The 14862-nt window shown below is 43.0% G+C and overlaps 1 protein-coding gene across 1 annotated transcript in view; it reads right to left on the reverse strand.

Moving 5' to 3' along the window:
* Positions 1 to 11222, reverse strand: part of ube2kb (ubiquitin-conjugating enzyme E2Kb (UBC1 homolog, yeast)) — a 132646-nt gene extending 121424 nt beyond the window's left edge. Inside the window, exon 1 of the mRNA XM_070870385.1 lies at positions 11044 to 11222. Coding sequence (XP_070726486.1) covers positions 11044 to 11106 — 63 coding nt within the window. The 5' untranslated portion in view covers positions 11107 to 11222. The remainder of the gene's footprint in view (positions 1 to 11043) is intronic.
* Between the last annotated feature and the right edge of the window lie 3640 nt (positions 11223 to 14862).

The raw sequence follows: 14862 nt of genomic DNA on the forward strand, positions 1-14862 counted from the left end.
TTAACTCCGCTCAGAGGTTCTGAGATTTGGATAACATTAAACTGAGCTACAAACATAATAACTACAACAAAAAACAGTACAAAAGGTACACAGTCAAAGGTCTCTTGACTAAATTACATTTAGAGATATATTAGCGATGTGGAGGAAGTGCATCCGGGAGGGCGCTGAGAACCTCGAGTCTCATCGTCGAGAGCATGCAGAAATCAAGCACAGGCAGCGGACAGAGCGTGCGGCAAACCAGTCCCACCCACCGTTTCCCTCCACAACTCTCTGTCCCACCTGTGACAGGGACTGTGGTTCTCGTATTGGACTGTTCAGCCACCTAAGGGCTCATTTTTAAAGTGGAGCAAGTCTTCCTCGATTTCGAGGGACTGCCTATGATGATGATGAGCCATGTTCAGAAGAGAGCAAGTTTTACAATCAAGGCCTCTTTAAAAAGTTTAAATGAATTTGGATTAATACCCTTTTGTGATTTTTTGACATTTTTGTAATAGGCTCGAGTCACTGAGTCAGACAGTACGAGAGAGAGATAAAGATTAGAAGGGAGTCAAGAGTTGAGCAGCGGGTGGGGAAGTGGAGTTGAGGCCAGCATTAGATCAGCCATGATCTTATTGAATGGCGAAGCAGGCTCGAGGGGCCAAATGGCCTACTCCTGCACCTATTTCTTAAGCAAAAAACTTTAACTTAGGATACCTCAGCAATCTTGTAGTTTCAACTTTGTACTTTCAACTAGCTTCTTCAGCATACATTATTTAAATTTAAATCTTCAAAAATACAGAAATCAAGATAACACTGGCATCATTCTATGCTTTGGCCTGGATTTGAACGCAGTCCCTCCAATATGGCAGGTAATAATTCTACCACAACCACAAATGTTAATCCTACCAGTCTGTACAGAACAGGCATTACTCAATCAGGCCCATGAATTTACAGTAGGAGTAAACAAAATTTTATTTTAGTACACTAGATTCTGAGATTTTTTTCCTATGAAGTGAACATCACCTTCGACAATTCCATGAAAATCAAAAAAATTCACCGGCCTTGCTCATAGTGGTTTGGAATTGTTCCAGTTTCTAATGAAGTAACTCTCCCTAATATTCTCACCCCCTCTCCACGAGCTGCTGTTGATTTCCAACAATGAATCTTCAAAGTTAAAGTGGTCCTTCTATGCTCCCAATAGTTCAATTTGTAAATATCCAGTCAAATCAATAATCTGTGCTAAATGAATTAATCTCAGCTGGGGTGTCAGTATTACAGGGCTAGGGAAAGGGGAAAAAGAAAAACAGCCAATTTTGCAATTCCTGATCATTATCCAATTACCCACACTCAAAAGTGGACATCAAGCAAGGATAGGATCATACTTGACAGAATTGCTAGCCCTCATGCATCCTGTTAGGACCTGTTAACAGCCATATACTGAGGGCTGCTGTCACCTTGTAGAGCCAGCATGTATTCATGAGTGTACATTCGAGCCAGGGTATCCCTGGAGATGGAGCACATGGTATCCACCGGTACGCTTGCGGCCTTCCGCGAGAGGTGGGTGCCGGAGAGACTGGAGTGCATCACCACCGCTGGCAACCAAATTCTAATTTGACCGAATTACAAAAAGTTTTTTGTTAATTTGTCGGTTCTAATGCCCCTTTAATAAGGGGGCACTTGATTCATAGGTTCAACAAAATAGTTGTATTCATGAGTGAGGATAGAACAAGGTACATCTGATCTTTCAGCAATTTATTAAGCAACTAGAAAACCTAATGAATGGTTGTAAGAAATAATTTGAGAGCGTATTCATGCTACATTCATAGAAATTGGGAGCAAAATATAGAGTTCACTTCAGATTTGGAGACCTCATTTAAGCAACCATCTGCAAAACTGATCTGGGCACATAGGGATTGATTTGGTTCTGTGTATATTGTGACATCACAAACAGCTAGGTAAATTCTGGAAGCATTAAAATTATCATTTTAATGAGGGGGGGGGGGGGTTGCAACCAACAGGGCAGCGATATCTGGAATTTGTAAAAAAAATTTCTTCACTCGGCCAGTGGTCAAAGTTCTGCGATTTGAGTCTGAAACCACCAGCTGCTGTTTGGACAATCGGTGCTGCGGATCAATTTGATCTGCCACTGGTCCTTCTTTAACATTGCTGCAAGGCAAAGCAGTGATGCTTAAGATGGTATGTGAATGCAGTTTAAAAAAACAAATGGGAAAAAATGAATTATGGGGCCCTTGTTCAAGGTTTTTTTCCCAAATGTATCTTGCACAGAGCACATTGTGGAAAACAACAAATCACAACTGAACAATTTTTTTTTGAAGTATATGAAAAGAAAACCATTTTCTGCTGATTATTCTGACCTTGAGGATAACCTCATCTCTTCCCAAGAGATGACAAGCACGTGCCAATTTACGGAAACTTCCAACATCAATTAGCCTCTAACTGACCTCAGAATGTACTTATTAGATAACTTCTTCATGGGATTTGCCTGCCAGAGGTTTTAAAGAGGCAGAGTAGGTTAGCAACTAAACATCACCAAGGGGAATCAGCTAAGAACATAACAACTAGGAGCAGGAGTAGGCCATATGGCCCCTCGAGCCTGCTCCGTCCGCCATTCAAGAAGATCATGGCTGATCTTCGACCACAACTCCACTTTCCCGCCCAATCTCCATATCCTTGGAGTTCAAAAATCTATACCTGTCTTGAATAGTCAACGAATGAGCATCCACAGCCCTTTGGAGTAGAGAATTCCAAAGATTCACAACCTTCTGAGTGAACAAATTCCTCCTTATCTCAGTATTAATTAGCCAACCCCTTATCCTGAAACTCCGCCCTAGTTCTAGACACACCAGCCAGGGGAAACAATCTCCCTGCATCAACCCTGTCAATCCCCCTCAGAATCTTGTATGTTTCAATGAGATCATCTCTCATTCTTCTAAACTCCAGAGCAATAGCAATGTATGTAAAATTAAGTCACAACCCATGAAGTTCTCTATCAACTATTGTTAGCATTTAAAAATATTTTAATACTGTTTTATATTGAATATTATCATAAAAGTACACTGTAAACTGGGTCCTTAAAATTGCACTTTAAGCAGAACAATGAAGGAAATGGTGGAATATAGCTGCAATATTTTAACCAACTGAATATGAGCTAACTTTCAGTTTAGATACACTGAAAAAAGCAGCTCAGTTTGCAAGTGACTGAGTTTTTCTTTCTCCTTGTGAATTCCAGAAATATTGAAGTACCAGCAACAATTTTTGAATGACATTTATCTATGCAAAAAAAGTTTTTGGGTTAGAATAACTACTTTAAAAAGAGAAAATAAATTTGGACTCCAAAATAACAGTGTTAATCAGAATTCTATGCAGGAGATTAGATTTCAAAACACCAACTGCATGGATAGGCTGGGGTAGTTTTCTTTGAAACAGATGAGGCTGAGGTGAGACTTAACTGAGGTGTATAAAATTATGAGGGGCCTAGATAGAGTGGATAAGAAAGACCTATTCCTTTAATGACGTGCATTTATATAGCACCTTTCACGACCACCAGACATCTCAAAGCACTTTACAGCCATTGAGTACTTTTGGAGTGTAGTCACTTGTAATGTGGGAAATGAGGCAGCCAACTTGCACACAGCAAACTCCCACAAACAGCAATGCGATAATGACCAGATCATCTGTTTTTGTTATGTTGATTGAGGGATAAATATTGCCCAGCTCTTCTTTCAAATAGTGCCATATTTTACATCCACCCGAGGGGACAAACGGGACCTCGGTTTAATGTCTCTTCCGAAAGACAGCACACCTCTGACAGCAGCACTCCCTCAGCACTGCACTGGAGTGTCAGCCGAGATTTGTGTGCTCAAGTTCCTGGAGTGGGACTTGAATCCACAATCTTCAGACGCAGAGGCGAGTGTGCTACCCACTGATCGACAGCTGACATCCGAGAAGTTGCAGAGAGGTCAGTAACCAGCCGGCATAGATTTTAAGTAATTGGTAGAAGGATTAGGGGTGAGTTGGAGAAATATTTTCACCCAGAGGGTGGTGGGGGTTTGGAACTCACTGCCTGAAAGAATGGTTGAGGCAGTGACCCTCAGCACATTTAAAAAGTACTTGGAAACGTAATTGAAGTGCCGTAAGCTATAAGGCTACGGCCAGCACAAACACGATGGGTTGAATGGCCTACTTCTGTGCCATAAATTTCTATGATTCTATCAAATTCAGAATGTCAGTAATACGATCACAAAAAATCAGCATTCAATAATAGCTACATTAGTTTAACGACAATTTTAAAAATTGCCAAATTATAAAATAGTACAGAACTAAAAATCAGACCAACATAACTTTCCTTTAAGAAATTTACCTTCCAAAAATGTATGTATCACACAACTGACATTTCCATAGGAGCTTTCACAAAAAGGTCTCCCGAGTGCTTTACAAGGTGGTGGCCAGCAAGCGCACCCCATGCAGAAGGGAGATGGGGAAAGAGGGTTAGGAGGGGCAAAAGCACATTTGAAGAGAAGGGTCGTCAAGACCCTATAAAAGTAGGGAGGGGGATGGCAAGGTGAGGATGCTGAAGGAGGGAGTTCCAGAGGGTGGTGGCAAAGTAGCTAAAGAATGAGTAAGCTAGTAAGCTAGCATTGAAGCAGTGGTGGGTGCATGTGGAGACATAAAACTGGGAGAAGATAAGAGGCAAGGGGCAATCTTCAAAGGGGAGGATGAGAATCTTAAATTAATCTCTGGGGCACGAGGACCCAGTAGCACTTGGCAAGGATGGGGAATATAGGGAGTATGGGTGAGAACGTGGCCTGTGGCGTTCTGGGTGAGCTGGGTTAACACATAGAAAATAGGTGCAGGAGTAGGCCATTCGGCCCTTCGAGCCTGCACCACCACCATTCAATAAGATCATGGCTGATCATTTCCTCAGTACCCCTTTCCTGCTTTCTCTCCATACCCCTTGATCCCTTTACCCGCAAGGGCCATATCTAACTCCCTCTTGAATATATCCAATGAACTGGCATCAACAACTCTCTGCGGTAGGGAATTCCACAGGTTAACAACTCAGTGAAGAAGTTTCTCCTCATCTCAGTCCTAAATGGCCAACCCCTTATCCTAAGACTGTGTCCCCTGGTTCTGGACTTCCCCAACATCGGCAATATTCTTCCTGCATCTAACCTGTCGCGTCCCGTCAGAATCTTGTAAGTTTCGATGAGATGCCCTCTCATCCTTCTAAACTCCAATGTATAAAAGCCCAGTTGATCCAGTCTCTCCTCATACGTCAGTCCTGCCACCCCAGGAATCAGTCTGGTGAACCTTCGCTGCACTCCCTCAATAGCAAGAATGTCCTTCCTCAGATTAGGAGACCAAAACTGAACACAATATTCCAGGTGAGGCCTCACCAAGGCCCTATACAATTCCTATAGACCTCCCTGCTCCTATACTCAAATCCCCTAGCTCTGAAAGCCAACATACCATTTGCCTTCTTCACCGTCTGCTGTACCTGCATGCCAACTTTCAATGACTGATGAACCATGACATCTAGGTCTCGTTGCACCTCCCCTTTTCATAATCTGCCGCCATTCAGATAATATTCTGCCTTCGTGTTTTTGCCCCCAAAGTGGATAACCTCACATTTATCCACATTATACTGCATCTGTCATGCATTTGCCCACTCACCTAACCTGACCAAGTCACCCTGCAGCCTTTTAGCATCCTCCACACAGCTCACACTGCCATCCAGCTTAGTGTTGTCTGCAAACGTGGGAGATATTACACTCAATTCCTTCATCTAAATCATTAATGTATATTGTAAAGAGCTGGGGTCCCAACACTGAGCCTTGCAGCACTCCACTAGTCACTGCCTGCCATTCTGAAAAGGACCCATTTATCCCGACTCTCTGCTTCCTGTCTGCCAACCAGCTCTCTATCCACGTCAGTACATTACCCCCAATACCATGTGCTTTGATTTTGTACATCTTGTGTGGGACCTTGTCAAAAGCCTTTTGAAAGTCCAAATACACCACATCCACTGGTTCTCCCTTGTCCACTCTACTAGTTACATACTCAAAAAATTCCAGAAGATTTGTCAAGCATGATTTCCCCTTCATAAATCATGCTTACTTGGACCGATTCCGTCACTGCTTTCCAAATGCGCTATTTCATCTTTAATAATTGATTCCAACATTTTTTCCACTACTGACGTCAGGCTAACCGGTCTATAATTACCCGTTTTCTCTCTCCCTCCTTTTTTAAACAGTGGTGTTACATTAGCTACCCTCCTGTCCATAGGAACTGATCCACAGTCGACAGACCGTTGGAAATGATCACCAATGCATCCACTATTTCTTGGGCCACTTCCTTAAGTACTCTGGGATGCAGACCATCAGGCCCCGGGGATTTATCGGCCTTCAATCCCATCAATTTCCCTAACACAATTTCCCGCTTTATAAGGATATCCTTCAGTTCCTCCTGCTCACTAGACCCTCGGGTCCCCAGTATTTCCGGAAGGTTATTCGTGTCTTCCTTCCTGCAAACAGAAAAAGTATTTGTTTAACTGGTCCGCCATTTCTTTGTTCCCCATTATAAATTCACCTGAATCTGACTGCAAGGGATCTATGTTTGTTTTCACTAATCTTTTTCTCTTCACATATCTATAGAAGCTTTTGCAGTCAGTTTTTATGTTCCCAGCAAGCTTCCTCTCATACTCTATTTTCCCCCTCCTAATTAAACCCTTTGTCCTCCTCTGCTGTATTACAAAATTCTCCCAGTCCTCAGGTTTGCTGCTTTTTCTGACCAATTTATATGCCTCTTCCTTGGATTTAACACTATCCTTAATTTCCCTTGTTAGCCACGGTTGACCCACCTTCCCCGTTTTATTTTTACTCCAGACAGGGATATACAATTGCTGAAGTTCATCCATGTGATCTTTAAATGTTTGCCATTGCCTATCCACCGTCAACCCTTTAAGTATCACATGCCAGTCTATTCTAGCCAAGTCACGTCTCATACCATCGAAGTTACCTTTCCCCAAGTTCAGGAGCCTAGTCTCTGAATTAATCGTGTCACTCTCCATCTTAATAAAGAATTCTATCATATTATGGTCACTCTTCTCCAAGGGGCCTCGCACAACAAGATTGTTAATTAGTCCTTTCTCATTACACATCACCCAGTCGAGGATGGCCAGCCCTCTGGTTGGTTCCTCGACATATTGGTCCAGAAAACCATCCCTAATACACTCCAGGAAATCCTCCTCCACTGCATTGTTACCAGTTTGGTTAGCCCAGTCAATATGTAGATTAAAGTCGCCATGATAACTGCTGTACCTTTATTGCACGCATTCCTAATTTCTTGTCTGATGTTATCCCCATTACTACTGTTTGGTGGTCTGTACACAACTCCCACTAGCGTTTTTTGCCCTTTGGTATTCTGTAGCTCCACCCATATAGATTCCACACCATCCAAGCTAATGTCCTTCCTTACTATTGCATTAATTTCCTCTTTAACCAGCAACGCCACCCTACAGTCCTTTTCCTTTCTGTCTATCCTTCCTAAATGTTGAATACCCCTGGATGTTGAGTTTCCAGCCTTGGTCACCCTGGAGCCATGTCTCCGTGATGCCAATTACATCATATCCGTTAACTGCTATCTGCGCAGTTAATTCGTCCGCCTTATTCCGAATACTCCTCGCATTGAGGCACAGAGCCTTCAGGCTTGTCTTTTTAAACACCCTTTGCCCCTTTAGAATTTTGCTGTAATGTGGCCCTTTTTGCCTTGGGTTTCTCTGTCCTCCACTTTTACTTTTCTTCTTTCTATCTTTTGCTTCTGCCCCCATTCTACTTCCCCCTATCACCCTGCATAGGTTCCCATCCCGCTGCCATATTAGTTTAACCCCTCCCCAATAGTACTAGCAAACACTGCCCCTAGGACATTGGTTCCGGTCCTGCCCAGGTGCAGACCGTCTGGTTTTACTGGTCTCCCCTCCCCCAGAACCGGTTCCAATATCCCAGGAATTTGAATCCCTCCCTTCTGCACCACTCCTCAAGCCATGTATTCATCTGAGCTATCTTGCGATTCCTATTCTGACTAGCACGTGGCACTGGTAGCAATCCTGAGATTACTACTTTTGATGTCCTACTTTTAAGGGGGTTGAAAACAGAGTGCTAGAAGAAATCCAACCATAGTCACTTTTTAAATGCTGCTAGAAAATCAGTATGTTACAAATGGTAGAAATAAATTTTGTAATGTGAAACTGAATTTGTGAAATAATTTTCCTGTTAAAGCCTGAATTGTCTTAAATCCTGAACAGCAAGCACATCATACCCTTACCCAAAACAGAAGAGTACTTAAAAACTTCTGGGGAAAAAAACCTAAGACTTTAGAAGTAAAATACAGCCGCTATATAGTACTTACAAACTGCGTTTCCTTCTTATCTGTTGACGTTTTAAAAAGTCTAAAATTTCAGCAATGACTTTCTATTTGCAAACGAGAGCTGACCCAGTCAGATCATAAGGAACGTATTTAGATCAAAGTGACATGAGACTAATAAAATCTCACTGCGCAGCATAACTGTCAATTTTTTATTAACATAGCTTTAGATACTTGATTACTTTTACCAGTAACACATACAATCTACCAATTTAAGTGTACAAGCTACTATTCAGACCAAATGAAAAGTCTCCTTATCACACCTCTGGAGAAAGCATTTGATATACAATAAATGGCTTTTCAAGTGCAGTGCTTGTTTTTATGTAGCTAGTGCCATACCAGTGCACTTATGTTAAGGGTACTCCCATATTTTTTTTTTAAAAAACAGTAGGCACTGTGCATCTTTGTAGCACACATTGCCCAAAACACAAAGTGTGAGCTTGTATTTATCTTCTCTTTGGAGGAAAGGCTGGTTAATAAAGACAAAAGTAAAGCACTGTTAATTCTGAGCCAAAATTGTGAATGCAAGGCTCACTCCTTGGCATGGGTACATAACCTAGGCAGAAACTCCAGTGCAGTGCTGAGGGATACTGAAATGTTAGAGGTCCCGTCTTTCAAATGAGACGTTAAAGTGAAGTCCTGTCTGGCTGTTCAGGTGGACATAAAATATCCCAAGATACCATTCATCAATGATCAGGTACTGTACTTCTCCAAATGTCATAGCCAACATTGCTACCTCAGCCAAAATCACAAACACAGATCAACCACCTACATATTCATTTCATTTGCTGTTTGTGGGACCTTGTGCACAACTGGTATTCACATTTCAAAAGGTAATTAATTAGCTATGAAACACTTTTGGGATATACTGAAGTTGTACACCATGCATATAAGTGAAGTCCATTTTTTCTTTTAAAGGCTAGGGGTCATATTTGACCCCGAAATAAGCTTCCGACCACATATCTGCACCTTAACTAAGACCACCCTACTTCCGTAACATCGGCTGCCTCAACTCATCTGATGAAACCCTCATCCATGCGTTTGCTACCTCTAGACTTCCCATGCACTCCTGGCTGGCCTCCCACATTCTACTCCATGTAAACTTGGTTATTCAAAACTTGACTGACTGCCTGTGTCCTAACTCACACCAAGTCCTGTTCACCCATCATCCCTGTGCTCGCTGACTTATTGTCTCCTGGTTAAGCAACACCTCAATTTAAAAATTCTCATCCTTGTTTCCAAATCCCTCCATGGCCTCACCCCACCCCATCTCTGCAAGCTCCTCCAGCCCCACAACCACCCCGCTTGGAGATATCTACTCCCCTCTAATTCTGGCCTCTTGAGTATCCCTGACTTTAAATCTCAACCATTGATTCCTTAGTTGCCGAGGAATTCCCTCCTTTAACCTTTCTGCCTCTCTCTTCTACTTTAAGACACTACTTAAAACCTATCTCTTTGACCAAGCTTTTGATCATCTACCCCAATATATCCTTGTGGCTTGGTGTCAAATTTTGTTTTATAATACTCCGATGAAGCCCCTTGGGACGTTTTACTACATTGAACGGTACTATATAAATACAAGTTACTGTTAGGGTTACATATTTGTAGTGTGGTGCAGTACAAAGTGGTGATGCAAGCAGAGGATAAATCATAGCACTATAAAGGATTCCTATGCAGCATACGGTGTTAGTATTAGTACTCCAAAGAGATAAACAATTGATCAATATTACCAATGTTTCATAAACTGTTTAAAAAAATACAAAGTGCTATTTTCAGAAAGAAATTAAGCATCAGTTAAGGGCCTAACCATATGTAGAGGCATCCAAGTTTTTACCTCAATTCAGTATGTCCACTGCAGAGATTCAAATTCATAACTATCAAACTTTATGCTGCAGTTTTGGTTAATCCGGTCATTGAACTACATTGCTGAACTCTTTAAAAAAAAAAGAAAACAGAAGCTAGCTACAATGGAGGAAGTGTAGCTAGCTATAATGGAGGAAGTGTAACAGTCTGAAATCAAAAACATGCTAACAGAGCAAAATAACCAAATGACCATAGTGGAACCCCGATATCACCCAACCAGACGATGTCATCTGATAAGATTACAGTTCTAAACAAAGGAAAGTGCAAGAATAAAAATAAGATATAAATACATTAAATAAAATTGCACATCCTAATCCCACCCAACGCACGAGCTCAACCGCACAAAACGTACCCGTTTAACAAAATTAATGTGGAGGTGCCTCCCAAGATCCCCATGTCCAGTACTGTGGTGTAAGAATGTTACACACCTACAACCCCTAGTAACAACCTGACTGCTCAAGGCATCACCCGAACCTCCTAAAATCCGGCATTTCAACCTCTTCACCGCGATTCAATTCAATCAGACCGTCCCCACGACGCCGTTAAACGGCAGATTTGACGTTTCGAACATTTTTTTTTAAATGACCTGTAGTGAGCCGCGAAACCGCTCCCCGGACTTTCCCGAACCGCTTCTGGCGCCTGTCCGTCACCCCGGTCCCGTGTCCGTCACCATGAACTCCCCACGCTCCCCGTTGGCGGCCTGTCAACGAAGGGAAGGTAAAAGCGGATTAGGGAAGAGAGGACTGGGGCGAGTCTCACCTCTTCGCTCTTCAAGACCTCCTTAAACTCTCGTTTAATTCGCTGCACTGCGATATTGGCCATTTCGCGACGCGCTGCTCGGCCTCGGCTCAGCCTTCCTTACAACATCAGACTATCAGCACGGCCAAAATGGCGGCGCTTCCGCGCAGGCGCACTCCAGCTCTGTGTCAGGCGAATCGGTCCGCAAGAAGCGCGAGCGCCGGGTCCGGGCTCGCGGCTCACTGGCTGACTGGAAAATGTTGCAGTAGTGCTACCCTGCTCTAATCTTCATTCAGTAGACTTAGGCCGCCAGTAGTACTGCTCAGTGTACACCTGGATAGAGCCAAACCTTCACCCCTCACCCGCACCCGTGTCAAATGACATCTACTGCCGGTCCACCTGTCATAATACTCATCCACTTATTCCCCCGACCTGTTGATGTAGTTCATATCCGACAAGCTTATTGCGGCTCAGTGAGGAAGATATGTTACGTATCGTGGAGGTCATATGCATCTGACGGCAGCCATTTCTTGCGTCCATCTTTGCACCCCAATCTTGGCTCGTGTCTCATGAGAATTTATGAAAAGAACTATGTGTTAATCACCAGGCTCTGCTCAAAGTGACATCTTCCTTTCGTCGCTAGTTCTGAATTGTTCACTCAGTTTCATTGGTGGGATAAATTCTCCAGCTGTAGAATTCTGTGTTTATCGATCATTAAGTCGAGAGCAAAATGTCAACCTTTATTTATATTCCGGTAACATTGTATTTGTAAACATTACGTGTCTTATGTGGAGCTGGATTCAAGATAATGTAACTAACGAATAAAAGTGACCTCTTTATCCTGGCCTCTCCTCTGGGCAGCCTGAATAGCCACTCGTCATCTACATTTTTCTGGTTTTGATTTTAAAATGGCACTTTGATGGTCATTTCGAAAATGGCAGGAAATATGACAGCACATATTCCTGTCCCTAGCTTGTAGTTAACTATGGTAATATGTATAGAACTTACAGCATTTGCAGAATTATTTAAGGAAATGGAAATATTCCACTAATATTCAAAAAAATAAACAACATTTTTATGGAGCATGTGATGTCATTTTATTGGTAACAATCATAAAATTGATGTTTAAACATAGAAACATAGAAAATAGGTGCAGGAGTAGGCCATTCTGCCCTTCAAGCCTGCACCACCATTCGATAAGATCATGGCTGATCATTCCCTTAGTACCCCTTTCCTGCTTTCTCTCCATACCCCTTGATCCCCTTAGCCATAAGGGCCATATCTAACGCCCTCTTGAACATATCCAATGAACTGCGGTAGGGAATTCCACAGATTAACAACTCTCTGAGTGAAGAAGTTTCTCCTTATCTCAGTCCTAAATGGCCTACCCCTTATCCTAAGACTGTCTTCTGGTTTTGGACTTCCCCAACATCGGGAACAATCTACCCGCATCTAACCTGTCCCGTCCCGTCAGAATCTTGTATGTTTCTATGAGATCCCCTCTCATCCTTCTAAACGCCAATGTATCCAGTTGATCCAGTCTTCCCTCATATGTCAGTCCAGCCATCCCGAGAATCAGTCTGGTAAATCTTCGCTGCACTCTCTCAATAGCAAGAACGTCCTTCCTCAGATTAGGAGACCAAAATTGAACACAATATTCCAGGTGAGGCCTCACCAAGGCCCTGTACAACTGCAGTAAGACCTCCCTGCTCCTATACTCAAATCCCCAAGCTATGAAGGCCAACATACCATTTGCCTGCTGTACCTGTATGCCAACAAATTGGCCAGAAATAGCAGCGAACCCAGGGACTGGGAGAAATTTAGAACTCAGCAGAGGAGGACAAAGGGTTTGATTAGGGCAGGGAAAATGGAGTATGAGAAGAAGCTTGCAGGGAACATTGAGATGGATTGCAAAAGTTTCTATAGATATGTAAAGAGAAAAAGGTTAGTAAAGACAAACGTAGGTACCCTGCAGTCAGAATCAGGGGAAGTCATAACGGGGAACAAAGAAATGGCAGACCAATTGAACAAGTACTTTGGTTCTGTATTCACTAAGGAGGACACAAACAACCTTCCGGATATAAAAGGGGTCAGAGGGTCTAGTAAGGAGGAGGAACTGAGGGAGATCCTTATTAGTCGGGAAATTGTGTTGGGGAAATTGATGGGATTGAAGGCCGATAAATCCCCAGGGCCTGATGGACTGCATCCCAGAATACATAAGGAGGTGGCCTTGGAAATAGCGGATGCATTGACAGTCATTTTCCAACATTCCATTGACTCTGGATCGGTTCCTATGGAGTGGAGGGTAGCCAATGTAACCCCACTTTTAAAAAAAGGAGGGAGAGAGAAAACAGGGAATTATAGACCGGTCAGCCTGACCTCAGTAGTGGGTAAAATGATGGAATCAATTATTAAGGATGTCATAGCAGCGCATTTGGAAAGAGGTGACATGATAGGTCCAAGTCAGCATGGATTTGTGAAAGGGAAATCATGCTTGACAAATCTTCTGGAATTTTTTGAGGATGTTTGCAGTAGAGTGGACAAGGGAGAACCAGTTGATGTGGTATATTTGGACTTTCAGAAGGCTTTCGACAAGGTCCCACACAAGAGATTAATATGTGCAAAGTTAAAGCACATGGGATTGGGAGTAGTGTGCTGACGTGGATTGAGAACTGGTTGTCAGACAGGAAGCAAAGAGTAGGAGTAAATGGGTACTTTTCAGAATGGCAGGCAGTGACTAGTGGGGTACCGCAAGGTCCTGTGCTGGGGCCCCAGCTGTTTACATTGTACATTAATGATTTAGACGAGGGGATTAAATGAAGTATCTCCAAATTTGCGGATGACACTAAGTTGGGTGGCAGTGTGAGCTGCGAGGAGGATGCTATGAGGCTGCAGAGTGACTTGGATAGGTTAGGTGAGTGGGCAAATGCATGGCAGATGAAGTATAATGTGGATAAATGTGAGGTTATCCACTTTGGTGGTAAAAACAGAGAGACAGACTATTATCTGAATGGTGACAGATTAGGAAAAGGGGAGGTGCAACGAGATCTGGGTGTCATGGTACATCAGTCATTGAAGGTTGGCATGCAGGTACAGCAGGCGGTTAAGAAAGCAAATGGCATGTTGGCCTTCATAGCGAGGGGATTTGAGTACAGGGGCAGGGAAGTGTTGCTACAGTTGTACAGGGCCTTGGTGAGGCCACACCTGGAGTATTGTGTACAGTTTTGGTCTCCTAACTTGAGGAAGGACATTCTTGCTATTGAGGGAGTGCAGCGAAGGTTCACCAGACTGATTCCCGGGATGGTGTGACTGACCTATCAAGAAAGACTGGATCAACTGGGCTTGTATTCACTGGGGTTCAGAAGAATGAGAGAGGATCTCATAGAAACATTTAAAATTCTGATGGGTTTAGACAGGTTAGATGCAGGAAGAATGTTCCCAATGTTGGGGAAGTCCAGAACCAGGGGTCACAGTCTAAGGATAAGGGGTAAGCCATTTAGGACCAAGAAACTTCTTCACCTAGAGAGTGGTGAACCTGTGGAATTCTCTACCACAGAAAGTTGTTGAGGCCAATTCACTAAATATATTCAAAAGGGAGTTAGATGAAGTCCTTACTACTAGGGGGATCAAGAGGTATGGCGAGAAAGCAGGAAGGGAGTACTGAAGTTGCATGTTCAGCCATGAACTCATTGAATGGCGGTGCAGGCTCGAAGGGCCGAATGGCCTACTCCTGCACCTATTTTCTATGTTTCTATGTAACTTTCAATGACAGATGAACCATGACACCCAGGTCTCGTTGCAGCTTCCCTTTTCCTAATCTGCCGCCATTCAGATAATATT

This window comes from Pristiophorus japonicus, chromosome 2, assembly GCF_044704955.1.
Source record: "Pristiophorus japonicus isolate sPriJap1 chromosome 2, sPriJap1.hap1, whole genome shotgun sequence".
Lineage (NCBI taxonomy): Eukaryota > Metazoa > Chordata > Chondrichthyes > Pristiophoridae > Pristiophorus > Pristiophorus japonicus.